The sequence below is a fragment of the Rhinolophus sinicus genome, linkage group LG02 (genome assembly GCF_036562045.2).
Source record: "Rhinolophus sinicus isolate RSC01 linkage group LG02, ASM3656204v1, whole genome shotgun sequence".
Classification (NCBI taxonomy): domain Eukaryota; kingdom Metazoa; phylum Chordata; class Mammalia; order Chiroptera; family Rhinolophidae; genus Rhinolophus; species Rhinolophus sinicus.
Window position 1 is genome coordinate 78512043 of NC_133752.1, and position 27933 is coordinate 78539975.

The window sequence follows — 27933 nt, forward strand, 5'->3', positions numbered from 1 at the left end:
TTGCCTTAAAAGTCTAAAGATTTTGATGCTGTAGTTTAGATGTAAAGTATCGATAAGAAAAAAAGGACATTTTGAATAATTATATCTTAACCTTTGTAAAATGTAAAATTGGTAAGCCTGACTGAATATTCCATCAGGCACAAAATGGTGTCACTGTATGCCCTCCTGGACGGTGAGGTCACAGACACCGTTACGCAAATCCTGTTAAACAGCTCTGATTTTAGAAGTAATGGAGGCCAGAAAAATGGAGAAGCTGCCATATTTCTGGTTAATGGCCTCTGTCCATACTTCCTTCTTCTGGAAGCCTCTCAGCCAAACCCTGCCCTCCTTTGCCCCTAACTCACTCTCCTTCCAGGCTGAACAATGCATAGAAAAAAATCCCTCCTTCGTTCTCTGCCTCTCTCCCTTGTTTTGCCCAAAATGATGTGCATAAAACATGAAAGTTGTTAGACATTCTTAAGTGCCCTCAAACTGGTCTCTATTCCTGAGAAATTCAGATCATTACATAATAGAGGGGTTACTGTTTAACTATTATGAGGTTATTTTCTTTTTGCCATGAAAATAGCCGTAATCTCCCTCACTACAGAAGTGGCAGCAGAAGCTGAAAATTGCACGGACTCACTCTCTTATGCTACAGGCATGTCCAGGGGACCCCATGATCACAGTTCATAAACTCTGATTATGTCATAGACTTAACCTGTGAGACCCAGCATAAATCCCATCTTTCATTTGACAGTGACGACTACACACCCATTTCTTCCACTCATGTTCTTTGGCTTAAGACATCAGGGGTGACATGTGCATTACACTTACTAGCTTCCTGAGGCAAAGAGCCAGGTGAAGCTATCTTTTAAGCTTGAATTACCCAGGATTATTGCCTCCCTCCTCTACATTGCCAAATAGAAACAACAGACTCATTGGTAATTCTGCTGACTAAATGATACGTGTTTTCATACATACCATCTTTATTGTGCATTACAATCAATGAGGGATATTGAAAATGCAGAGAGAAAAATGTGGTGCAGAAAATAAAGTTTGGTTTATGAATCCAAGGCTAGGCTTTCCTTAAACAAATGTTATGGACAATACACAGAAATGTTAACTAAATTCCATCTTTCTAAAATCAATGACTACTTTATAAACATTTAGTTAAGAGAGCTCAATTAAAATTTGCCAAGTTAAACACCAACAAAAAAGATATATTTATAATGCTAAAAGGAAACAATCTCCAATATTTCGTCTATGGACAATTTTGAATAGTATCTTACCAAAGGGTGATGTGCCACAATTTTGTTTCCTACACAAAGTGTCATCGTATCTCCTAGACGGAGGAAAAAGATATGTGCAAGCATATGTTCATGTTGGTTCCATCAGCAGTTACTGGGATGAGGACAGAAAAAAACAAAAATATCTCAGTTTCCTGAAAGCAAACAATAAACACAAAGGTCAACTTGTTAATGGAATGTAGAATATTATGTAAACTTCCTTGTAAATTCTGTACATAGTTCATTGAACTGTTCCCTGTTGCGTGGTGGTCCTCAGCTTTGGGTGGACGTTTGAAAACTCTGAACCTTGTAAATAATGTAAGCTTATAAGGCACTTGCTTTTATTCATGAAGTGAAATGACTAGTGATTTGGGCCCAAACCAGAATCTTTTTAGCTCCTGCTCTTTCTCTGCCACTTTGTGTGTACAGTTGTATAACTCTACCCGGCGTCTGTGGTCACTGCCCCATGCCCCAACCCCACAGAAAGGGACAGTACTGCTGAGAAGGCTGCGTACCAATGGGGCTCAGGAACGGCAGGGACTGAAGCGAGCTGCTCCTGGAAATGTGTCATGAAAAGTAGACGTGTTTTTATGTCATTTGTCGCTATTCATATATTCAGATACCAAATTTCCATGCCGTTGAGGGGATCAGGGGTGGGAGAGATGATCACATCCACAGGTAATCCAATGCTTTATTTGGACCAATAGCTTTAGCTTCTAACTTTTTTCTTTCCACAATGTTTCCCAGAACTTTTAATAAGAATAGAAGTGAATGGATGGGTTTGATCAGGGGAAATAGTCAAATGTCCAAATGATGGGAAGGAGAAAAGGAAAAGATAGCAAATGGCTTTGATAACACCAAGTGGCTGATTCCTTTCTGAAAGATTCAGAGGTAACCATATCACTTTTTTTAAAAAGTAAAGAGAAATATTGGGAGTTAAAACAAGTGTTTTTCAAGGGGGTGGGCGGGATATGTTTGATATATACTATATGCGAGTTAAAAGAGAATCTGGCAATTAAATATTCTCAAATATATTTCTCCAAAGTCCTGGTGTTCTTGAAAAAGTCTTCAGAATGGTGGGCTATTATGCCATAAGATGTGTTTCCATGCAAACTGGCAGTCCCAAAGAGAGAGCACGATAGTGTCTGCAGAAATTCAGAATGTCCAAGCAAGCAGGAACATAGATTGGTTTCTTAGTAATATTCTAGATTGCACAGTGTCTTTTTTAGAGGTAAGAATTTAGCAAGATAGGGTTTTTTTGTGCCAGTATTTTGAGTGCCAGGAGCCATGATTGTGAGACATTTTGGTTCCAAAATGTGCCAATGAGTGTCCACCTCAATTGAATAAGAAAAATGCCCTGTTGGAACAAACCAGGTCAATCAGTGTGTAGGCCCAGAATACATTGTACTTTCACTTTAATCATACTTTTTTCTAGTTAACTGAAAACAGCTACACTGACAGAAAACTTCATTGTAAAAGTTTGCACTTCAAAAGCAAACACTTGAAAGGAAATGCTTTTTAATAGAGGATTTGCAAACCAGGAAATACTAAGTTCCTGGAAGAGGAAGGGAAAGAGTTTTGAGTTTGTTGTTACTTCTCCACTAGCAAGAATGTCCTTCTTCGAACTCAAGGCGTCTAACAGTTGTTTGTTTTGTTTTTTTCTAATAAAAAAGTCCTTGATACATCGAGGGGCTCACAACCATCCCCTAGATACCTGGCGCCTCCTGGAACTACCAGCACTCAACACAAACTCTTCAGTAGGAATTCCGTGTAGGGAAAATAGGTGTAGTATTTCTGAACCAGCTGGGAAAGAAAACCATTCCATTGAAAGACTCTACCAGCACTTTCTCTGCATACAATAGGAAAAACAAAACAAACAAATAAATAAACAGGCCAAATAACATTATGCGTTTGCCTTAGGTACACAGGGTCACAGATTCACTAGCTTAAAACAGCCCTAGTTGGAAGCCAAAAAAACGAATAAGAGGAATCAGCATTGTTCTCTGACTCCTACTTCTCCCTGGGTTTCCTTTTGGAGAGAAACGGAGAAGAGGACATTTTCCAATATAATTTTTCATAAGTGAAAATTATTCAAATGTGATATGTGTGTGCATTTTGTAGGTTTGGCTGTGTACAACAGATGACCTCCCTTGTGTTCATTCCTCCCCATACACCATCCTGCCTCATGCCTTAACCCAACGAAATTGATTCATTTATTTTTCTTCTTTCTCATTTCCAAACCTCATAAGCTATCTTGCCCTAGAATAACTGAAAGCTTCAGCTTCTTTAGGCTTATATTGCACACCTTCAATTGAATCCACAAAAATAATGAATTGTAATAATTTCCCCAAATTCTTACTCCTATTGCCTCTAAAAGGCTGTTGGCGGTAGCTTGCGCACTCACAGTAGCCTCCTTTAAACTGCCTTGGGTTATTTTTCTTTTCTGTCCCTATGTGAAGAGTGCATGTGTTTACATAAATCTTTCCTTTCCTAGCCAAATTCAAAATATAGTGGAAATACAAGTCATTAGCTCAAACCTAGAAAAATTTACATTATCTACACTAAAATTTGATAAGACCACCTCCTTACATTGTAGTTGTAATATGGTGAATTCACACAGTATCAATACTTTTTTCATCAAATTCATTTATTCATGCCCTCCTTCAGCCTTAATTGTGCACCATATAAAAATCTATTATTATTCCTCCCAGGATGGCTTATCATTCACATAGCACACCACTAGTTACAGACTATATCATCTAGGAACTTGACCCACCTCAGCCATTCTGTGTCTTGTTCCTATAAAAGATTTCCACTTCTATGCATCACCCTATCTTTCCACCTCAACCTTCTAGCAGACATTAAATATAGTTAGTACTTGGATAGGTCATAATGCAAACTGTCTAATTGCCTTTATAAAATACGTAGAACATCTTTCTCTCCAGATAGCATTTCTATGCTTAGAGAAGAGAGATTTCTCTGAACATATATGAAGCAATGTGCAGCTTAGCTTTCAAAGTTAACAACAAATGGGCTGTGTGGTGGGGAGAGGGAAATTACGGTGGGAAGGAAGACACCTTGGGCACAGGGCTGCATGCCCTGGCCTTCACACTCTCTCCACCACTGCCCAATGGTGTGGCTTCACATGGGCCACTAGATGACCTCCCAGTTCCCTTCCAGAACTAAAGTTCAAAGGGAATTTTAGAGCAGTTCATTTGTATAGGAGCTTTCCAGAAAGACACAGGAGTACCATGGCCTCTGCTAACATAACCCCACAAATTTAGTAATGTTCCTTGTTTCATGACTTTGGAAGTCAGCCAGCAGGGTGTCAAGTGAATCCAATTCAATACTTGTTCATATTCCTTTAAAAACTATATAGAACATAAACTTACATTGGCAGGCAAGTGGTAAGAAAATTATTTTATGATTTTAGTAATGGTCTATAGTACAATATTTCCCTTGAAGAGCATTGGAGGATCCTAGGTGGCATAAATCAGTGTAGTCTCTATTTTTAGATCTCTGGAAGATGTCACTTAGGAAAAGCCATGACATGCCCCTTGCAAGTGGAAAAGCCAACTTCTAAGCAACATCTGAGCAGAAATGCTGTTGCAGGGCCCTTCAATGTTCCTCCCCAGCTCTGGACCCCACGATCATCTCGTGTCCTGTAAGTGGAGTAGCAGATGGGGTTGATCTTTCAAGAAGCAATTTTCCATCTAGCTGGGAAAAACTCCAGGTCTTTAGAACCTCTGTTATCCACTGTGCCCCACCTCCCCCACCTCGTCCCCTCGCCCTCTCAACTAATTATATCTGCCAAATGTTTTGGGTACAGCCAAGGCAAAGTTGAAAGTTTACTTATTAAATTGGGATTAGCAGTTCTAGCTATTCATATTTTGAAAGCATTCCTGTACATAGATGTTCTTAAGTTGTTTCCATTTTTAAAAGATACCTTCCTAATCTAAACTTTCATGATTTTCCTGAGAGCCCCCTGACCATTTGAAATTGTTAGCAGAGTGCCTAAAAATTCCTCCCTTCCATGGTAGGCCAGACTATGAATGGGGTGACCTCTTTTTTGTAAAAGTAGCCTAATATTCTGCCCCTACAAAAACTATGGTTCCAACATTCCTATGTGCAGGTATATTCATCACTCCTCTTAAAATGGTGAGCTAATCGTTTCTTTTTCTGCTTTCCCATACTTGAGCATAGAGATGGTTTCATATTTAATGTCATCTTTTTAAAAACATAGGAACCACTTTTAAGTCTTCAAATTCTCACCAAGTTGAGATTAATACTTTCTACTATGTGTATCAATTAGAATTCATTCAAATAACAAAAGATGCAACTAAAAATAACTTGATCAAAATGTTACTATCTCATATAACAGTAAGTTCAGAAGTAAGGTGGCTGCTTACTTGGTTAGTTATTTCAATAGCATAATGATGTCATCCAGGACCCAAATCCCTTCCATAACTAGTTCTTCCTAACTCTGCACGTTATCAGCACCCATTATGGTTGCAATGTGGCTACACTCATGCATTCATATCAAGTGGCAGAAACAAGGGAAAGTCCTAACTTGGTTCTCTTTTTAAGAGCAAGGATTTCTTTCCCAAAATAAATTGCCTCAGCAGTTTCTCTTTTACCCCATTGGCCAGGCTTGTATTACACACCCATTCCTGAACCAATCACTGCTAAGGCCCATGAAATTACCATAACGGGCTTACAACATTGACCCCCAGAGTTGCCCAATGTCTGACAAAAAGGAAACATGTTAACAGAAAAAGAGAAGAATGCCTTTTGGTTAGACATCCAACAATGACCATCACACATTGGTCTAAGGCAACATAAAACACTTTCCCACACATAATTTCATGATTTGATCTTCACTACAACCCGAGAAGTTATGACAATACCAGTATCTGGAAATAGAGGCTCAAATAGCTTAACTGATTTACCCAAGATCCAATATCTGGACTGAAGTTAATATTCAATTCCAGATTTTCTTGATTCCAAAGGCAAAGCTTTTTAAACGCTGCCTAGATATAATCCTTTTGCCTTGATGATCCAGGTTTTGGGTAGTTCAAAAATGAGTGGAGAGTAGGAGGAAAGAGAACAATTCCCACCTCCAACAGCTAGATACTGTGTATGCCCAGTAAACATTCTTGTTCTTTTGTTTATCCTGCTCCACCCTCCCCCTGCTCCCTACACCTTTCATTCTTCTCTTGAGGGAAAGTATAGACGGAATAGCTTGCACAACAACTGAATAGACTAACTCGTGCCCTGGTTCTTTTTGAATACCATCATTATTAGGGGACCATATGACCCAGTTTGCCTGAGACAGTCCCAGTGGAGTGTAATTATCCATAGAAACACCTTTCACTCTCAAAATTGTCCATTTACATAATAAATCATATAGTCACACTAATAATGGACTTTCATAATTCTCGTACCTGGAGGGTATGGGAAATATTAGCAAATTAATATTAACACCTTGGAGAAATTATATGTCTTGGTTCCCTATGGAATCATTTATGAAGTCTCACTTCAGTCTTCTCCAGCACTCAGGCTCACATTATTTCTCCTTCTTTCCTTTACTCAGCATCAAGCTGGCGAATCCTCAGGTTTTTCCTACCCTCCCACTGCAACAGCCACACGTCATCCCAAAATGTTCTTGTTGCTGTGCTTGCAGTTTTACATTTTATTTCCATTGCCCAGATGTTCCGCTTCCTAGCCCCTCCCCAATGGTGGATCAGGCCAATATCATTCAAAAAGCCATCCACATGCCACTCTCTCATTCTGCTCACTCCCCTGCTAGCACTCCCTCAATTCTTGTGGCCACTTTGTCCAATAATAATAGATATTTCATTTGTGTATTTTCCAGTAGATATTCTGTCTCCCTAAATAAAGTGTAAACTTAAGGGTAAATGCTCCATTTTCTAATTTTTTTCGTATTGCCTAAAGCATCTATTGTTCTGTCCATGGTAGAAGGTCTGTAAATGCTGATTAAATGACCCACACTGGTAATTGTTGCCATAGAGAAACACATTTCCCTAAATGGGCAATACTTCAGCATTACAGATAATACCTGGTGAGGTAGGTCCCCCCACTCACCTTCCCCCATGTTATTTTAGTTCCATCAAGCCTATAGCTACAACCTCTGCATGGATTTTTTTTAAATGCAGTCAAAGTTAGAGTTGAACCCAAGTTGACATCTGGGCAAAGTGGTCACTGAGATTTTTTCCCATTATTTATGACGGAACAGACTGAATCCTAACACTACCATTCTAGGTTTTACCAGTTCTAGCAGAAATGAACTTTCCATGCTAATCAGTACTGCTTTTCCTTTATGGGAAAAAGGGCATTTTGCATTTAAAGTTTCATTTTCCTGTTTCCCCACATTTGCCTTAATGAATGCCTCTTGAATCTAGGTTGTGTGGGGTTTTTACTCTCAAAGCTGGGACTACACTGCATCATTGGAACATTCCAATGTGGATTCAAAGAGAATAATCCCAGAGAGCACTGCACACCAAATTTCATTTCTGCTAAGAAATAAATACAGGGTTTAGAACTTTCTAAGAATTATCTGGGCAGTTCTTGACATTCACCACTGTCCCTCAAGACTACATGCATAGATGTGCAGAGAAGATATAGCTCTTCTGCTCCCTTCTTCAATTGTTAACCTTCCTGTTCTCCTGGTATATTATTTACATATTTGCAAAAGAAATATATCATTTGCAAGCCTTACCTCAGAGTGGCAACAAGCCACCCCCATTTTACTAGATAACATATTTTTCTACTTGATATTCCCCCAACTACATTGCATTGCAGTGGATCTGTTTTTTTGTTTGTTTGTTTGTGTTGTTTTTTTTAACTACTCAACTTACATTACTCTGTTTCCTACTTCTTTTTTAAATACTAACTGGATAAAGCTTGAAATATTTTATATTTTGCAACAATGCCCCTTAGACATTTTTAGGAAATCCCCTGGATTATTCTAACTCACTGCAGTGTTGTGGAAAACAGAATTACATACACCAGTGACATTTTATATTCAGACCATCCACTACTCTTCCAAGTAGGGACTGCTCGTGATTAAATATGCATATATTCATTGCCCATGTAGCTCAACTCCGTATTTTAGAGAGGACCAGTATCCCTCTTGAGAAAAACTACCATGTGGCATTATTACAAAGTCATTAGGTTGCATGAGGTTTTGGGGAATTCCAAATAATATAAATGTTTACAAGGACCAAAAATTTTTTGACATCTTTAAATAAGCTTTTTATTTTTGACCACCAAGCAGCATTTTGTGCCATTGTGATTGGAACCTAATGGCTAATGTGAAATAACATTGTCATGTCATTTAAAAGGTGAATGGAAATGTACATTGGAAACTTTAATATTGTATAAATACAAATAAAATTGTTTTTGAGAGAAATCCTTCTGGGTTAGGGTGGCTTGCTTGAAAAGTTATCTTGGCTAACATCTCTGAATAGTTATTTCACTCCTTTAACTTTACCCAAGGAGACTACCTGAGGCAAAGATCTTTATACCGTGATTCAGGAGGTTTGGGAAAGCAGGACTCATTTGGCTAAAGAATGGTCCTGCCAGCAGTGGAACACCTCTTTGGCTACCACCTCACCTAAAACTTGATTAGATCTAAAAATGAGCTACACTTTCCAAACCAGTCTCCTGCTAGCTTAATTCATAGCACCCTGTACTATTAAATAGCTGGGGTTTTCAAAAGCAGATGTTACATATATACAGACAGAAATTCATAACTTTCGTTGCCTCTCAAAATCCATTATGTTAAATTTACCAAATATGTGAGAGTAGGTTGAATGTTTTATTCCTTGAATTTTTAAATCTCCACTAATTAATTTGCTGAATTGTCTACTTACCCGCCTCCCGAAAGAACACGATTTAGCTGATTCATACCCTGATTGGTATTACGCAGTTCTTGTAAACCCTTTCTCCCATTTTATTTTTCAGCAGGAACAACTCCTTTAATTGCAAAGAAACATAAATTACAATATTTTAATATTATTTTGCTGTTTTGACATACACATTTGCTTTCTTATATAAGCAGATATTACTTTTGTGTATCTACCAGACTCCAAATAAAGTTAAATGGCAAGAATGAGTATTTCTGGAAACCTATAGAAATTTTAATGAGACAGGTTTAACAAATGTCAAGAAAGGAAAAGTGGACTCCTTACTTTCATAATTCAAGTCTCTCTTTTGTATCAATATATGCTGCATTTTCTGATTGAAACTGCTATTCTAATGAAATCTGTGATTTTTCTGTAGTTGCTTTTTACATTTGAAATCCAACTTTCATAGTGTGCTCAATCATACCCTTTCTTGTTTAGAGATTTGATTAAGATATTCTAGCCATTTCACGAATTCCCTTTTACGTGCTTAAAGTATATGATGTTATGCCTTTGCTGTCTCAAAAATTATCTGTGGACAAAATCCATGAAGCCTGCAAACTGTGATTTATGCACATGAAAGGAGAAACAGATTTCCCTCTAAGCAGTGAATCAGTGAATAAGAAACTATTGGCACTCATCTGATTCCTGATCCTTTTACCCTTCATGGCCTTTTTTCTGTTCTTAATCATTCGTTGAGTAATCGTGTATTCTTGTAAAATGCAAAATCAACTTACATGCAATCAGGTATGGACACAAGACACACTTGTGCTCTCTATTTCAGGACTCACAGATACCCTAGCAGTCACAGGACATAGTTTACGCAATAGTTGTGTTCATAATGTGGCTTTGCTATAAAATAAGTTGCTGTTTTCTTTCCTTTGGACTACCAGATTTTAAATGTTGCAGCAAATGAAAGAAAGAGAAAAAAACCACATTTGAAGGCTGGTGTCAAAACCCATCAGCTATACCTACAAAAGCCGTTGTGCAGCTTCTGAACTGTAGTTTATTGCTGTAAATATGTACTATTTATGTTAGCTTGTTTATTCCTAAAACACTAATAAAACTTTTTTTTAATTAAAAATGCCTACATATAAAAAGTTTACTTTGTACTATGTTTAAAAACATGCAAGATTTCAGGCATATCTTTTTTATAATCCTTAAAATGTTTAAAATTCTGAAGCTATCATTTGAGAACTTTTATTGTAAAATTTAATACAAAGTGAAATCCCTTTATGTGGAAGAAAATCTTTGCAGTATTATCCAACAATTGGGGGGAAAATACCAGCACTTTTCCAGCTTATTTCTGTACCACTTTGACTTAGAAAAAAAAATTATTTAATTAACAAGCCTTACAAATATTTGAACATATGGAGTGTTTATACATTACCAAAAAAGAAGAAATGAAGTCTTCTTGTATTAAAAAATGATGCCTAAAATGGACTTTAACAGCATCCATTTGTGTGGTGCGTTATGGCACATTTCTTTTAAAATCTCCATTGTAAATATGAATATTAGTTGGCCGATTTGTCAGTCTTTCCTAATTTGAAAGCCTCCAACCGCCAAACTCATTCTCTCCCTTCAGAAATAATATGTTGACAATAAAATAATTAACAGATTAAAGGTGTGAAGCTCATTTATCCATTAATTGGTGGTTAGTAGACAAGCTTTTCAGTGAGGGTTTACATTCCAGCAAAGGGACAAATAACATTCATCCAGCAGGGCAACTGGGAATCAGCATGTTATCAGCAGAGCCTTGGCCCCCAGGGCTTCCGGGGGTTTTAAAGACATCCTACTCTGGCTACTATTTCCAGAAACTACATTGTACAACAGGAGAAATAAATGACCACTTGGTTTTATGTAAATTAAAAAAGGAACAAATATATATGCAGCATGTTTAGGATCTGCTCTAAGGATTGTAGGTAATAAGAAGCTAACATAGGGTATGTACCTGTGTTGTCACTAGTATCCACGGAGAATATGGAGAAATTGAAACCCTGTGCACTGTTGGTGGGAATGGAAAGTGGTGTGGTCGTTATGGAAAATATGATGGTGGTTCCATACCATACGGTGCAGCAGTCCCACTTCCAGGTATTTATCGAAAATCATTTAAAATAGATATTTTGTGTGTGTGTGACTTACCTTTTTTATTATTAAATTTATTGGGGTGGCATTGGTTAGTAAAATTATATAGGTAGGTTTCAAATGTACGATTCTGTAATACATCATCTGTATATTGCATTGTGTGCTCATCACAGCAGGATGAACTCATGTGTAGCTTAATATACAGATAGTTAAATAATGTTTACAGGGGGCGGCCGGATACCTCAGTTGGTCAGAGCATGGCACTCTTAACAACAAGGTTGCTGGTTCGATCCCCGCATGGGCCACTGTGAGCTGTACCCTCCACAACTAGATTGAAACAACTACTTGACTTGGAGCTGATGGGTCCTGGAAAAACACACTTAAATAAATAAAAAAGTTAAACAGAAAAAAACAAGAAATGTTTATAGATATGTGTATATACACGGTTAGTTTACATGCATATATTTCTTTGTTCTGTCAGCGGAGACGGCCAAAAAGGAACAACATCCTAGTAGCAGTGAGCACATCTGGCTTGGTTTCTAATACCGGTCTTCAGTAAAATGAACTATTCTTGGAGAGATGGTTGATTCTAGGATTGGGCAGGAAAGAGACAAGATGAGCCTGCAGCATTTTATATTGCCAGAAAGTTAAGGAAATAATATAAAGGTAAACAAATAAAACCCACTCTCACTGAAAGGGGTATTTCAAAGAGACAAAGGAACCAATTGAGAGCTCCCAATGTCCAAAGCTGAAACAATTTTGAGTAATAAAATTAGTATTGGATTATAACCCAAATATAAATATTCATGAGTCCATACTATATAAATAAATGATTAAATAAATTAATAACTAGGGGAGATGAGACAAATCCGTACAGAATTCCAAGGTTTATGTAGATACCTGACCTCAAGGAGGGGGAGCCCAAATCCCCACTCCTTAAGTATAAGGTACACATAGTGACTTCCTTCCAAAGAGTACAATATGGAAAAAAGAGAAATAATCAGTAACTTCACAGTGAAAATAGCTAACAAACATCAGCCAAGTGATCAAGGTCAATGTCATCATAAATCCTGTTAATAGTATATACTCTTGATATGATGTGATGTAAATCCACACTTTACCTGTGATCTTTCTACCTAAAACCAATAAACCCAGTCTAAACATGAGAAAAATATTAAATTCCATTAGAGGGGCATCCTACAAAATATCTCACCCAAACTCCTCAAAATTGTCAAGATGATTAAAAATAAGGAAAGTATGGGAAATTATCACAGCAAAAGAATCCTATGGAGATATGACAATAAGTATATGGAATTCTGGAACAGAAAGAGGACATTAGGTAAGAACTTAGGAAGTCTGAATAAACTATGGAATTCAGTTAAAAATAATATATCAATATTAGTTCATTAATTATAATAAATGTACCATGCTAATATGTTAATAAGGGGAACTGGACGTGAGGTATGTGAGATCTCCCTGTGCAATCTAATACTTTCTGTAAATCTAAAACTTTTTAAAAAATAAAGTCAATTTACAGAAAAAAAAAGACAAGCTATAGATTGGGAAAAAATACTTGCAAGATTCATACACACACACACACATACACACACACACACCAGGGATGCCAAAAAAATGTATACACATTTTAAGAGATGTTATCTATGCTCAAGCGGTAGTTCGCTGTAATCAGAAGTATCTGGATGCAACAGTTTAGTGGTTACCAGAGGGTAAGTGGGGGGGGGGGGGTAGTAGATGAGCGTAAATGGGATCAAATAAATGGTGATGGAAGGAGAACTGACTCTGGGTGGTGAACATACAATGTGATTTATAGATGATATATTACAGAATTGTACACCTGAAATCTATGTAACTTTACTAAACATTGTCACCCCAATAAACTTTCATTTTAAAGTGTCTGGACACTAATGGTAATCGCTTTGAGCACGTCTTGTAATTGCAGAAGTCAAATGTGACATGTATTCATCTTTTGTTATCTGTATGTATTGAGTATTACAATAGTTTTTTACTTTCTTACCATGTTTCCCCAAAAATCAGACCTCACCGGACAATCAGCTCTAATGTGTCTTTTGGAGCAAACATTAGTATAAGACCCGGTCTTATGTTACATTAAAATAAGACCTGGTATTATATTATATTAATTGTATTGTATTATATTATATTAAAGACCCAGTCTTATATTAAAATAAGACCGAATCTTACATTAATTTTTGCTCCAAAAGACGCATTAGAGCTGCTTGTCCAGCTAGGTCTGATTTTTGGGGAAACACAGTAAAATATGTCTACATCTTTTTGGCACCGTGTGTGTGTGTGTGTGTGTATGGTATATAGGGTATATATGGTAAAGAGCATATCCAGGATATAAAAAGAATGCCCAAAACTCAATAAGAAAACAATCCAATTAAAACATGGGCAATAGATTTGAACAGACACTTCACAAAAGAGATACAGATGGCAAATAAGCACATGAAAAGATGTTCAACATCATTAGTCATTATTAAAACCACAGTGAGATACCACTACACACCTACTAGAATAACTGAAATTAAAAAGTCAGACCATACCAAATGTGGTTAAGGAGGTGGAAGCAGAATTCGCAGACTGTGGTATGAAATGCAACTGGTATAATCACTTTGGAAAACAGTATGACAGTTTCTTCAAAAGATAAACATAAGTGATCCAGCCATTTCTCTCCTAAGTATTTATTCGTAAGAAATACATGTCCCAACAAAGACATATACAAGAATGTTCATAGCATTCTGTGTATTGTACCAGCCAAAAATTTTAAACAATCAAAATATCCAATAACAGGTGAATAAATTAATCATGGCAGAATTCTACAACAGAGTACTTTTCAACTAGAAGGAATGAACTATTGCTATATGCAGCATGAACTCAAAATAATGCTGCAAAGAGACAGATCACACACACATGAAGTGTATATTGTACGATTCCATTTACATTAGACTCTCAAAAATGTGAACGGATCTGTATCTTTAGTGGCAGGAAGCAGACGAGAGACACTGTGATGGGGAAAGGGTGCCAAGAGCAGGGATTACAAAGGAACAGGACACTTGCAAGAGAGATTGATATGTTCACCATCTTGGTTGAGGGGATGCTTCCTGGACGTACATGTCAAAAATTACCAAATTGCACACTTTAAATATGTGCAGTTTATAGTATATCAGATTTCAATAACGTGTTTAAATATGCTAATGTAGTGATACCACGGTGAGAGGAGGAGTAAGCAGAGCAAGAGTGTTCCTTCTCAGAGGAAGTACTGTATGGAGGGTGGAAATACAGAAGGACTCTAGATCAGTATTATTTAAAGTGCTGGTCTACAAACTGTCACAGGCCCATCATGATATAAGGAACTTGCGAAGGAGGTAAATCAACTACCTCCCTAAGCATACTGTTTAGCTCAGCTGATATTTTTTTTTCATAACTAAAATTTCTCAGTGAAGAAAGCAGTACATTGATGACCATCCTGGCACAAGCTCCTTGTCTAATCAGCGACCTGTAACTAACAGTTCACAGGTTAGCATTAGTCTACAGACACATTTTGAGTAGCTCCATCTAGATCACACCAGATATTTACTAACCTCTCTAAGCCTATCCTCATATGTATGAGGAGAACAGTAATAATTGCTCTGGACACCTCAAATAATAGGCTGAGCTATGAAATAACGAGCTATGAAGCTTCTAAACAGCATGTGCCAATTAATTATATATTATTGCCTAATATAGAAAGTCATTTGAAATAAAGAAATACATAAAAATAAAACGGTATTTTTATTGGGTCAGAATGCTTGATTTTAAAGTTAACTGAAATTTAAAATGATCTGTTTGCCAATAAAGTTGTTAGCATCCAAAACTGTTAAATTCAATATTTAGAGTTTATAACAAAAATGAACACATATGTATAGACTTTGCTGATACTTGAATAGTTAAACACTACACCATGACATACATTCTGTTTATCACAGCATACTATCCCAATCAGACATAGAAATACAAAAGTAACCAAGTTATTGCATGTTGTCCTGTTTTTGTATAAGATTTTAGTTTCTAGAATACATAAACTCAGAATTGTTCACACCCATTTATTTTTTATTGTTCATGTCTGAAGAGCTTCTTTCTCTAAGAAATTTTACATTTTATAATCTTTCCTTTGAAATATGAGAAAGATATGGAGTCTCCTGAGTTGTATATGCAGCACATACATTCTTTAAAAGTTATTTTTTAATATCACAAATTAGTCATATATATCCATAATACACATCCTTGCTATTCACATACTTCTTTAAGCAAGATTCAAGTATTTGTGCTTTGTAGGTCTACATTACTTTAAAGCCTATTTTTAGTTTTCAATAAAACTCTATATAAAGATTTCTCAGATATTTAATAAGTGAAGCAGAACAGTCATTATGAAAATATAAACTGCTATTATAGCATTTTATCTTTCATTTTTTTATGCATTTCCTGTCAACCAAGTAATTTCCTGTTCTTTAGGGAAGTTGATAATTTTTATCTTTGCAATCTCAACATTGCTGCTTTCTCAGCTTGCGGTAATAGTATATCACAGACTTTCTGAACACACTGTATCCACTCTGTCATATCAGTTGTAGCAGTGGAAGCTGATAATTTTGGTATTCATCATTTCCAGTTATTTCAACTGCAGGACAACCTTAAAAATCAAAGGGGGGAATGAGAGAATCAGTTTATACCAGAATGATGCCAATATCTGCTAAAAGAGATGCTTTGAAATCTCTGAGGCAGTGTTCCGAGAGCTGGTAACAAGTAACCCTCCCTGCATAGTAACTGACAGCCCATGCCTGTCCGGATGTACGTTCAGAATCATTTCACATTTATACCAGGCACCCCTTGAGAAATTGAGTCCCAGTACCAGCTAGGTGACTGGGCATGTGGACGAGTCATCTAGACACCAAAATGGTGGAGTAACTGCAGAATATGGAGGGAAGACGTGGTACAGCAGGGTTTTAAAAAGAGCCAGGAAGATTGATTACAGATAAGAGAGTTTGGTAAGAATACTGACTTTAATTATTGAGACTTGATCACTAGGGAAAATGCTGAGCAATAATGGAAGGAACACACATAACATTATTTTTATTTTTTCCTCACAGTAGTTTCTACTGTTAAAATATTATTTTTCTCATTAATTAAACACTAGGAATGGTTACTGTTATTTAGCCATTTCTTTCTAAATGTCAAGCTTTTAGTCATTCATTAGCTTTATCTTGTCTCGACCTGGTATTGTCAAATAACTACAAGCCATATTTTCTACTTAAAGCAATTTTCTATTATTTGTCCAGTTAAAGCAGACACCCTTTTTTTCAAGATCATACTATTTTTAATCATAAAACTCTTCAGAATAATCGAATTTCATAGCTCCAAGGTAAAAATTTAATTTTTATCATTAAAGAGGACTGGAGCAAAACAAATCTAGCTATTAGAACAGCATGATTATTCTTTCAAAAATAACTACTTGATAAATTACGCTCAAAACTAGGTAATTAAAATTACAAGTTATAATTAATTTAATATCTAAAACTAGAGATGTATAACATATCAACAAAGTATTTTCTGTGCTTCACATAAAATGTCAGGAACAAAAGAAATATCAAAAGCAAACTTTGAGTTTTTCTTATACTGCTTTAATGCTATCAATGAAAACTTAAACGTTTTAAACCATACAACAAAATTAAAACAAATACCTTATTAGCTGCTTCCAAGGAATTTATTAGATTCTGTAGCTCTTCTTTACTCATTTCAACAGAATATGGTTTGACTTCACCATTTTCTTTTACATCTAGATGAAGGTTTAAAAGTGGCATTTGTAATGTAGCAATCTTGTCACTAGAAAGTGCAAGCTGTTTAAAATGAGGATAACGTAATTAATAAGTACTAAAAATATATTAAATATGCATCAAAACTTATGAACAATACATTTAAAAAAAATAAGTGTACTCCTGTTTGCTGTCAAGTACAGGGAAAAGTGGAATAAAAAAGTTAAACCCATGCCAAACCAACATGTATCTGAAGAACAAACAGAGAAAAAGTGAATAAAAGAGAGGACGTAGGCTTGGAAAGGAAGACTGAACCAGTCAGCATTTTTGTGGTAAGAGCAGAAATCTAGAGATGAGCTATGGCTGGGAAGTACATACACATCTAGTGGGTCCAATGCATCAAGAAACATAGAGAATTCTTAAAGAACTGTAAAGATACCAAGAAGATGAAAGTCCTTGTACAAACATAAGACTAAAAACATTGGTAAACTCTCAGAAATTAGGACGCTTAAATCGTGTTCAGCTAACTCTCTACTAAACTATTGATAATTGTTATCAAAATACCATCTGCAATTAGAGCCACTCAACAAAAACATTCAACACATTTACCTCATTTTCTACTTTCTATCTAAAGAGAGCATCCCACGTGAAATGAAAGAACAAATATTTATGACACTAAGACTTTTGGAAACAAGCACCACAACTTCATTGGCAGTTGGCAAAGTGAAACTCACTTTTCCTGGAAGCCGAGACAGAACATCCCAACAATAATTGAATCTTTGGAGCATTACCAGTTGCAAAACTATACTTGGGCAATGGCAAGAAACTCCTTCCCTAACACGAACCTCAAAGGATGCCCCTTGTGATACACACACTATAGAATCTAATCCTCATAGATCGCTTCCATTCTCAACTCCAAAAAATGGAACTCATCATGTCTGAGATTTCACATTTCACCTTAAGGTTGTCTACTTTATGGATAATTCTCTTCAGTATTTCCAGTGTTTTCTCTGAGTATGCTTGAGTACTGTCAAAGATGAGGAACGTGCTAACTCAAGAAGAGGTTAACATAATTTTCAGATACTTATAGTTGTTATTAAAAAAAAAGTCTTCCCTACGTTGAATTCAAACCCATGTTACTGCAAATCATATAGTTTAGCCTGGTTCTACCCCTTGAAGCCACAGAGCATATATCCACTCCTTCGTCCATATGACCTTTAGTCCTTTAAAGATAATTCTCACATTTCTACCAGGTTTTCTATTTTCCGAGTTACATGGTCTCAAATGTTTCAAAGCAACTTCATGCACCATGATTTTAAATTCCTGGCCATTCTTTTCTGGTTGGGCTCCAATTTGTTTAAGTTATTTCTTAAGTTAGGCAGCCAGAACTAAAAAGACTACTAAACTAATCACATTAACTAAAAAAATTTAATGGCTGAAAACAAAACATATTAGAACTACTACCCCTTGCTTGAAACATAGCATTTCTACCAATAAAACATAAGACTGGATCATACTGCTGACTCAAGCTACACTTTGGTAAATCAAAATAACTAAATATTTCCCATATATACTACTGTTAGCATATTTCTCACATCTTTTATTTTCATGGTGGCTTTATTCATTTATTTATTTATATTAGTTTCAGGTGTACAAAACAACATAGTAATTAGACATTTATATACTATGGTGGTTTTATTCAAATGACAAATCTTCTACTTAGATTATCTCAAAGTATTTTGCTTTATTTGGTCCACCACTATAGCCTGCTTTAAAGTAATTTTAAACTTTAACTGTATTATATTACATATTAAATATATCCCTAGTTTTGTGTCGGCCTCAGATGTGATAAGCATAATCACAAAATGTTGAGAAAACTGGGCCAAGAGGAGAATCACAGAGACTTTCTTCGTGCCTAACAAAAATTCATCTGGGTTTGGTTACTTATCCAGTTATGAACCTATCTAACTGTATTATTTTTCCACATTTTTTCTCTACTTTATCTATCTTTACAAAGACAATATGAGGCACCTTACTTGGGGCCATGCTGAAATCAAGAAGCATATGTATTTGTTTTCTCACCTACATGCAGGCGCCCTATAGGGGATAGAAAGCTGATCTGAAATTGCTCTTTATGAACCCTACTGATGATGACTCTCTTTCAAAATGTTTTTAAATGCTTTTTTAATAACACATTATAAATTTTCCCCTGGAGGTGGAATCACAATTACCAATCTTGGGAAGACTATAAAGTCGAAAATTCTAGTCAAAACTGTATGTTAAATATAAACATATTGGTCCACTACTTATGACAGGTAATGATTTCCAGTTCTCATTAATTAAATTTGTTATCATTGTAAAGTTATTATACATGGTTTGAATATTTGTAGTGTACTGATGCCCAGTTAACGCAAAAAATGTAATTTTAATTATCTTTGATACTATTTTTGAGACATTGTATTCTCAAAATTACAGAAATTTTAGAAGTATATTATAAAAAAAAATTTCTATTCAAAAACTGAAATAAAAAACATAATCATAAATAAGTAGATTCTCACCTTTAACTGCCAATCAAAATCCTGCAGCTGTGCAGAGGAAATATCAACTATTTCTTCTAACAGAGCCTTCTTGATTTCCTCTTTTCTACTTTTCAAGCATTTCATGATAGCTTCTTGATGAAATGAATTCAACTGATTCAATTGCTGAGATATCTATGAAAATAAAAATAAATGGTTATAAATAGGTAAAAGGGCCTTTCTGTTAAAATGTAAACACATAATTCCATCTCCTTTCACATACCCTTTAAAATAGTAATGAAAACAAAAAACAAAAACCAAGAAATACTTCTGTAACTATGAAAAAAACAAGATGAGAATGCATAACCAGCCAACAAGAGGTTTTAACAAATTTTTGCAAAACAGAAAGTAAAGGAAAAGGGCTGACTGATGAAGAGCATGAAATTAAATACATCTGGAGGTCACTAAAACAAAAGCTGGTATGACTATATTAATAAGTAAGACAATATATATAGCCTTTAAGGCAAGAAGCAGCGAAGGATGGCAAAAGGGTCGTTCAAGAGAAATATATAACAATCATAAATCTGTGTGTAACTAATAACATAGCTTCATAATATATAAAGCAGCAAAACTTGGTAGAACTAAAGAGAAATAGGTAATTCTACTTTAATAATTAAATTATGAAATTAATCTAATACACCTCCCAGTAACTGAGAGCAACAAAAAAGTAAAAATATAGAATTGAAAAACATTTTCTTTCTACTTAATCTAATCTACACATAGAACACAACACCCAATAACTGTAGAATACATATTATTTTCAATTGTATATGGAACATTCACCAAAATGAACCATAAGCTGAGCCATGTAGCAAATCACAACAGATTTCAAAGAATTGGAATCATGCTAATTATATTTTTGGGCCAACGTATAATTAAAATCATAACTTATAACAAAAACATTTCCCAAATATTTGAAAATTAGGCAACCTGGTAACATAGTACTAAGAAACAAAATGCATGCATAAACTCTTCCAGAGAAAAGGAAGAGAAAATTTTACTTCCTAATTCACTCCATAAGACCAGAATAAAACTTCATACCTTGATAAAGAAATTATAGGAAAGAAAAAATCATGGGTCAGTATCACTCAAACACACATGAAAAAAGTCCTAAACAAAATATTGACAATTCAAACCAAAAGACACATTAAGAAAAAATACATCATGACTAAGTGGGGTTTTTGGCAATGCAAGGTTAGTTTAACATTCAAAAATTAATGCAATGTACCACATTAACAAAATAAAGGTGAAAAATAATAAATTCAGGGAAAATATTTGATAAAATTCAATACCCATTAATAAAAATTCTGAGCAAAGTAGAAATTGAAGGAAACTTGTTTAATCTCATAATGGATATCTATAAAATCATACAGTTAACATACTAATGTTGAAATAGTCAACACATTTCTCCCTAAGGTCAGGAACAAAGCACTATTTTTTTGTTTTTCACCACTGTCCTAAAGGCATTAGCCAGTGCAATAATGGAAGAAAAAGCAATGAAAGGTATTAAAATTTAAATAGAAAATGATTGTATACAAAAAGAATTTTTTAATTTATAAGCCATGAGATATATACATCTAGAAAAAATGTTGGACACAGAATAAGTAACAAAAATCAACTTTGTTTCTACATACTAGCAATAAACAATTGGAGGACAAAATTAAAGAACATCAGAAACATCAGTTACTTAGAAACAAATCTAACAAATATTTGTAAGACCTCTACTGAATACAAAATAGTAGAAAGAAACTGAAGCTAATCTAAATAAATGGAAGGTTATACCATGTCCATAGATCAGAAGGCTCAATATTGTTAGGATGTCAATTCTCCCTCAAATGATCCAGAGATTCAGTGCAATCCTCATGCTATGGACTTAAGTGTGTCCCCTCAAAATTCATTATGTTAAAACCTTAACCTCCAAGGTGACATTTGGAAACGGGGCCTTTCGGGTATAATTAGGTTTAGATAAGGTCATAAGGTTAGGGTCCTCTTGATGGGATCAGTATCCTTATAAGAGATACCAGAATTTGTTCTGTCTCTTACCCCCTGCCACGTGAGGACACAGAGAGAAGGCAACCATCTGCAGCGAGGAAAGAAAGCTCCTACCAGGGAACCGAATCAGCCCGCACCTTGATCATGGACTCCTTAGCCTCCAGAGCTATGAAAAATTGATTCCTGTTGTTTAAGCCACCCAGTCTATGGTATTTTGTTATGACAGCTCAAGCTGACTAATATTCCTATCAAAATTCCAGCAAGTTTTTTTTAATTGAAATTGACAAGCTCATTGCAAAATGTACATGAAAATACGGAGGATCAAGAATAACCAAGACAATCTTGAAGAAGTACATGATTCCACTACTATCAGATATCGAAACTTAATATAATGTAGCTTTAATTTTACAGTTGTTAAGGCAGTATTATACTGGCAAATATAGACAAATAGAACTAATAGAATGGAATAGAGAGTCCAGATACAGACCCATACATGTATGGTCACTTGATTTACAACAAAGGCTGCACAGCTATTCTTTGGGGAAAAGATGGTCATTTCAATAAATGGTGCTAGGACAAGTGAATATTAATGTGGAAAAATTTGTACTTCACCCCTACTTCATATACAAATATTAATTCAAAATGCATCAGTGACATAAATGTGAAAGCTAAAACGATCAAGCCTCTACAAAAAAATATACAAAAACATCATCATGGCTTTGGCACATATGTTTTCTAAACAGAGCATTAATAGCACTAACCATCAAAATAAACATTAAGAAACTGGACTTGATTAAAATTTAGAATTTTTGTTCACCAAAAGACACCATTAAGAGAGTGAAAAGGCAAGCAACATAGTACTGTATTTTGCCGTGTATTACATGCTCCTGTGTATAATGTGCACTCACATTTTTGGCCCAAACTTTCAGGGGAAAAAATCTTTCATTTTGATTTTTTAATTCAATTTTTTTTTGGTTTATATTTAAGCACTTGTTTTTGTATTATAAAGGAATTTTAGCATTTATTTTTTAACATATTAATACTATGGTACAAGAAATGTTATGTAACAAATAATTACAAAACACAAGAACAGATACAAGGTACAAGAGGTTTTATATACCAGTAACAAATTTACTGATATTTACACATGGTAGAAGGCCAAGAACTTTTTGTCGTTGCAAGTTCCTCATAAGTTCAGTAGATATTGTTAATGATTTCTAGAGTTACACTTTTAACTCATAAGCATAAATAAAATAATTAAAAACATTTATTTAGATACAAAATTAGTACTACCCATTATAACGCAGATCCTCATTTTCCCTCACAAATTTGGGTAAAAAAGTGTGCATTATGCACGGCAAAATATGGTAATAGAAGATATTTAAAATACATATATGTAACAGAGAACTCATACCCAGAATATCATCCACATCAAAATGACAAATATACTTAACTCCTACACAACATGAATGCCCAGGTGATTTCTGACACAGTTCCAAAAGTAATTAAATGGAAGGACACCCCATGACCCTGCAATTTAACTTTGTCTATTCTAGAAAAGCTGACCCTTGTGTGTACAAAGAGACACAAACAAAATGTTTGCAGCAGCACTATTTGTAATAATGAAAGAGAAATGACCTAACTGTTCATCAGTAGGAGGATAGTAAATAAGTCCCACTAATTCCTATCATTAAATACCATAAGGGGTTAAAATACATAAACCAGATCTACATTTATCAACATTGATACATTTTACAAGTTATACATTTAAGCGGCTCAAATAATTGCACACATTGCTTAAAGATGCAAATATTCATACAACACAGAATATAAAACATGCACACCAATTTCACAAGTGGTGAGCTCCATGGCGTGGGTGGCATACTCAGGTGGTATGTTGTAAGTGTATCTGCAATGCTTTGTTTCTAAAACACACAAAACTGAGACGTATAAAGTAAAATGTTAACAACTGTTTAATTGTGCTACTGGGAATGTATGTAATCAGCTATTAATATTTAACTTTCAGTTTTCGTCTACATGACTTTCATGTTTCAAAATTTAAAAAACCACAACCAAAAACAAAACTAGAAAAATCTAGAACTTTCACAGATTTTCTACTTACAATGACGTTTTTCTTGTTATATAATATATACTTACTAATGATAGTCCCTGTATTATATAGTGCCCTAAAGACCAATAAAAACAACCTGAACACAATTATTTATCATTTATATAAGGTATAGAAAATTAAAGTAAAGTTACCTCTTCATCAGATAAATTTTTACCAACTACAGTTTTGAAAAACCTTGTAATATCTTCTAGAACATGTATCCATTCTGTTGAATCCCAAATACTCTGATAATCCTGGTAGAGAGGATAAGTTCGGCCACAAATGCCATCAATTATTTTGTGAAGAAGCTAGAGAGAAAAAAGGAAATAAATGTAATGATGAGTAAAATTATAAAACAGATTTATCTTCCTCGTAGCAAACAAATGTTGGGAGAAGTGCATGTTATCTGCAAGAATTGCTGAGGTTGAAATGAAACTCTTTTTATCATTATTTTATTAATTAAAAGTTAGAACTTCACACACAAAAAAACAGACTTTCTATCATTTTCTCCACATTCAGAAGCTAAAATAATTTTATAGATACACTATATGTTTATAGAACATTCTCCAATGTTCCTAAAAGGAAGATGGTGAATATAAAAGTTTCATCTGTGATTCCTTAGACATCTTATTTATACGAAGAACCAAAAAAAATAAAAAGAAAAATGACTCTTACATCAGTCTTTTGCTATAGATATACAGACTTCATTTTCCTTGCTTCCATTTTTCATAACTTTCATTTTTCATAACTTTCATACTTCTTTTGGTCCACTCCAAGAAAGCTCTCAGTACCTTTCTTTTCCCTTTTTACATTCCTTTTTCTCTACCCTACTTTAATATCAGCAATGGAAATCCTAACACATATATAACTGAACACAGTAATTAAGATTTTGGAACGAAACTGGCTAGTCTGAATCCTAGTTCCACTACATAGCTAGTTTTATCAAGTTATTTAAATGTTCTGTGCCTCTGTTTCCTCATGTATAAAATGAGGATAATATCATCTACCCCCATAATGTTGTTGTTAAATTTAAGTCAGCACACATGCAAATCAGTTGGCACCTTGCTGGCTTGTACAAAGCACTTAAACACTGCTAACCATCATCATTCTTCTTATTACCATTTATTGTCACTGTTACTACTACTACGTTCCATGCCTTAAATATATATTAACTGAGCACCTACTATGTCAGAACTAATCAATAACCATGATTAACAGAACGAATGATTAACATGGTTTTCTTTTTTCAGGGGGTACTTATGTCTTGTAAGAATCAACCCAAATTAAGTTGGAAATGCATTTTAGCAGCAAGTCTTCCAACTCTTTTCCCCTGGATTATATTCACTCCATTTTAAGCAGTAACTCCTTCTTTTTAACAACACTACATCAGAATAGAAATGAGCAACTGGTGACCCCACTTCAAAATGATGGTTGATGTACTCTATGAATTTCCTCATTTGTAAAGTCAGAAAAAAAGAGTTAAAATGGCTTTTCTTGATCCTGTAGGACTTAAGTAAATTCATTCCCTTTTATCTTCCCTAAACTTCCCCCATTGCAAATGGAACAGAGGAAAAAAGAAGGCCAAAATTTGGGACTTAGAAAAGCTATCTACTACATACCCCTCTATCATATTATGTAGAATGAATACCTACCCCCACCCTTTACCCATTGTAAATGGAACAGAATTAGGACTGCCACAGAGCTGCCTATCATTGACACTGAAAGCAGCCTCCCTAAGCTTAGGGCCCAGATGACAGCCTCAATGATAAAGCTAGTTTAATGTGTATTAATTGCTTTGTTCCCTCAACAAACACTGATTTAAGAACCCACCTTGATCTTAATCAAGAATTGGGGATATAAAACAAGTATTTACCCTGAAGGAGTTCTGAGTAAGAGAGCACCAGAAGCCAGAGGACCAGTTAAGATAAGAGGTTCTATTCAGGGACAACTTTATAAGGCCTGAATTGTCGAGTGACAGAGATGGGAGTAAACATATTAATTACAATACAAGTGTTAGTGAGCAGTCTGAAATCAGAGGGCAAACAGAACCACAGTTTCCAGAGCTAATGTTGAAACTCCATTATGTATATTGTGCTTTTCTTTGGGTCTAATATTGGGGCACTATGTTTTCTTGCTTGAAAGTTCAGGGGAGAAAAAAAGAAAGAAAAAAGCACTTCTCCGATTTTCCTTATAGCAACCATTGGGTTTCTTCCTTTCACAGTTTACAGTCAAGATACCCTTATATATACTTACTCTCCCCACATTTCTCTCATCTTTCAAACTCACTAAAACTTTGCTGCGGCCAAAAACAATACTTTAAACTGCCAATGCCTTTGGAAGTAAGGCTAAACCCAGAAGCATGGCATATAAAGACCAGAGCCCCCTGACTCCTGCTCACCTATCTAATCCGTCTCCCTGAACTGCTTCCCACTCTGAATTTCAGCCTCTAAGAACTAGAGGAGGTCCTCAAAACCCCTGGGGGGGGGGGGGGGTTGAGAGGTCTGCCTTTCTTCTTTTGGCCTTGGTAGCTGCTGTTCCTCTGCCTGAAACATTCTCTGTCCTCTAGCCTGTCTGGTCCTCACTTATCCTTCAGGACTCAACCTAGAAATCTAGATGCTCCCGCTCCCGAAAACCCCCCCTTCTCACTTCAAATCTGGGTTGCTACGCTTTCCACAAGCTCATTACCGGATAACTCAGTTTGCTTTCCTTACTAGATAGCAAGCGCCACCAGGGCACAGGCTGTGTCTCATTGACCATTTTAATACCTTATCCCACCAGGGCACTGAGCACACGGTAGACTTCAAAGAAAAGCTGGATGAACAAACTGAGGTTTTATTTTACCAGATTCTCACAAGCCAGGTTCTTCTTAGATTGCAAGTGCCAACGTATATGTCACTTCTAGAGGGAAGGGCCACTTTGGACCACCCTATCCAAAGTAAATCGCAGAGCTATTAGCAGCACTTACCATTTAATTTCTGTCACCCTATAGGAGGCCGGGTATGCTTCTCTAGGTTACCACTGTACGCCCAGCACCTACGTAGCAGTGTGCCTGGTGCACAGGGAGCCTTCGGGAGGTATGAGTTGAATGAATGAATGAATGAATGAATGAATGAGTGAATGAGTGAATGAGTGAATGAGTGAATGAGTGAATGAGTGAATGAATGAATGAGTGAAACCTCCGTGAGAAACTGCAAACCACCGACTCCACATGGTAAGCTTCCAAAGACTACGTGGCAGCTCCGCTCTCCAGCCCAGGGTCAGCGGGTCCCAGGCAAAGCCTGGGAGGAGACGGGACACCCCCACCAGGGCGCGGGCGCGGCCCCAAGAGTCTGCGCGCAAAGCCTGTCGAGGGGCAACTCCAAGTCCGGGTGTGGAGGTGGTGCCCCAAGTCTCGGCCTCCTCAGCTCTCTAGGGGAAGCAGGGGGCCGGCCACCCGAAATCACGCCCCTGCCCCCTCCCTCCCCTGGGCGGCCGGAGCCAGCCCTGCGAAGGCGGATCCGTTGGATGGGGCCGGACCCGCATGCCAGGCGGTCCTGGCACCCTGACCCCGCGCCGCCGCCGCCTCCTGCGCCCTCCTCACCTGCAGGCCTAACTCGGCTGGAAGCTTCTGCAGCCGCCACACGGGCGTCCCCTCTTCCGGCTCCATCCCTGGGCGAAGCTGGAGCCTGGGTCACATGACAAGGTCCGGTGGCTCCTCTAGAGCGAGGGTCCCCCACGTGACTCTCCGGTGGGGCGGGGACCGGCGTGGAGCCGCAGGAGCTCTTGTGCGCGTGCGCAGAAACACAGCCGTCGCTTTCCCTGGTAAATAAGGAAGTTCTTTTTCTACCAGTTGCAACATCACTTAAACACCGTTGTGGTATTACTTTGAAGGCAAATTTGCAAATCTGTCAAACCAGTTTGCAACTTTGTTCAGAATTCTATGGAACTTTTTCTGCACTCTTTAGAAAGCCATCTAATATGGGTAACTGTAGTTTGGAGTGCACCCGGGGTCTTTATCCCGGAGGTTTGACTTCTCTCTTACTAAAGGATCCTGATTTGGAAGGTGAATTAAGGGCTTACCGTGCGCAAGACTCTCATTCAAGAAGGTACTATTTTTCATCCCCATTCCAAGTAGCAGATAAGGTCAGAGAAGTCACTAGGGTTGTCAGATTTAGC

The 27933-nt window shown here is 36.3% G+C and overlaps 1 protein-coding gene across 1 annotated transcript; it reads right to left on the minus strand.

The window, feature by feature from the left end:
- Positions 1–15066: 15066 nt before the first annotated feature.
- On the minus strand, positions 15067–27516 carry COMMD8 (COMM domain containing 8). Its single transcript, XM_019741069.2, has 5 exons — positions 27359–27516; positions 23931–24086; positions 19659–19811; positions 17029–17184; positions 15067–15980 (listed from the first exon to the last, which is right to left on the minus strand). The coding sequence occupies exons 1-5, from the start codon at positions 27422–27424 to the stop codon at positions 15960–15962; spliced, it is 552 nt and encodes a 183-aa protein (XP_019596628.2). The 5' UTR covers positions 27425–27516; the 3' UTR covers positions 15067–15959.
- Positions 27517–27933: the final 417 nt, after the last annotated feature.

Bases quoted from the DNA above. Each gene is read 5' to 3' on its own strand.
- COMMD8 (XM_019741069.2), bottom strand. From the start codon at position 27,424: ATGGAGCCGGAAGAGGGGACGCCCGTGTGGCGGCTGCAGAAGCTTCCA. The intron at 19,812-23,930 runs GTAACTTTACTT...TTATTTTCATAG, and splicing joins AAAATTTATCTGATGAAGAG to ATATCTCAGCAATTGAATCA. The intron at 17,185-19,658 runs GTGAGAATCTAC...CATTTTAAACAG, and splicing joins ATTTTGATTGGCAGTTAAAG to CTTGCACTTTCTAGTGACAA.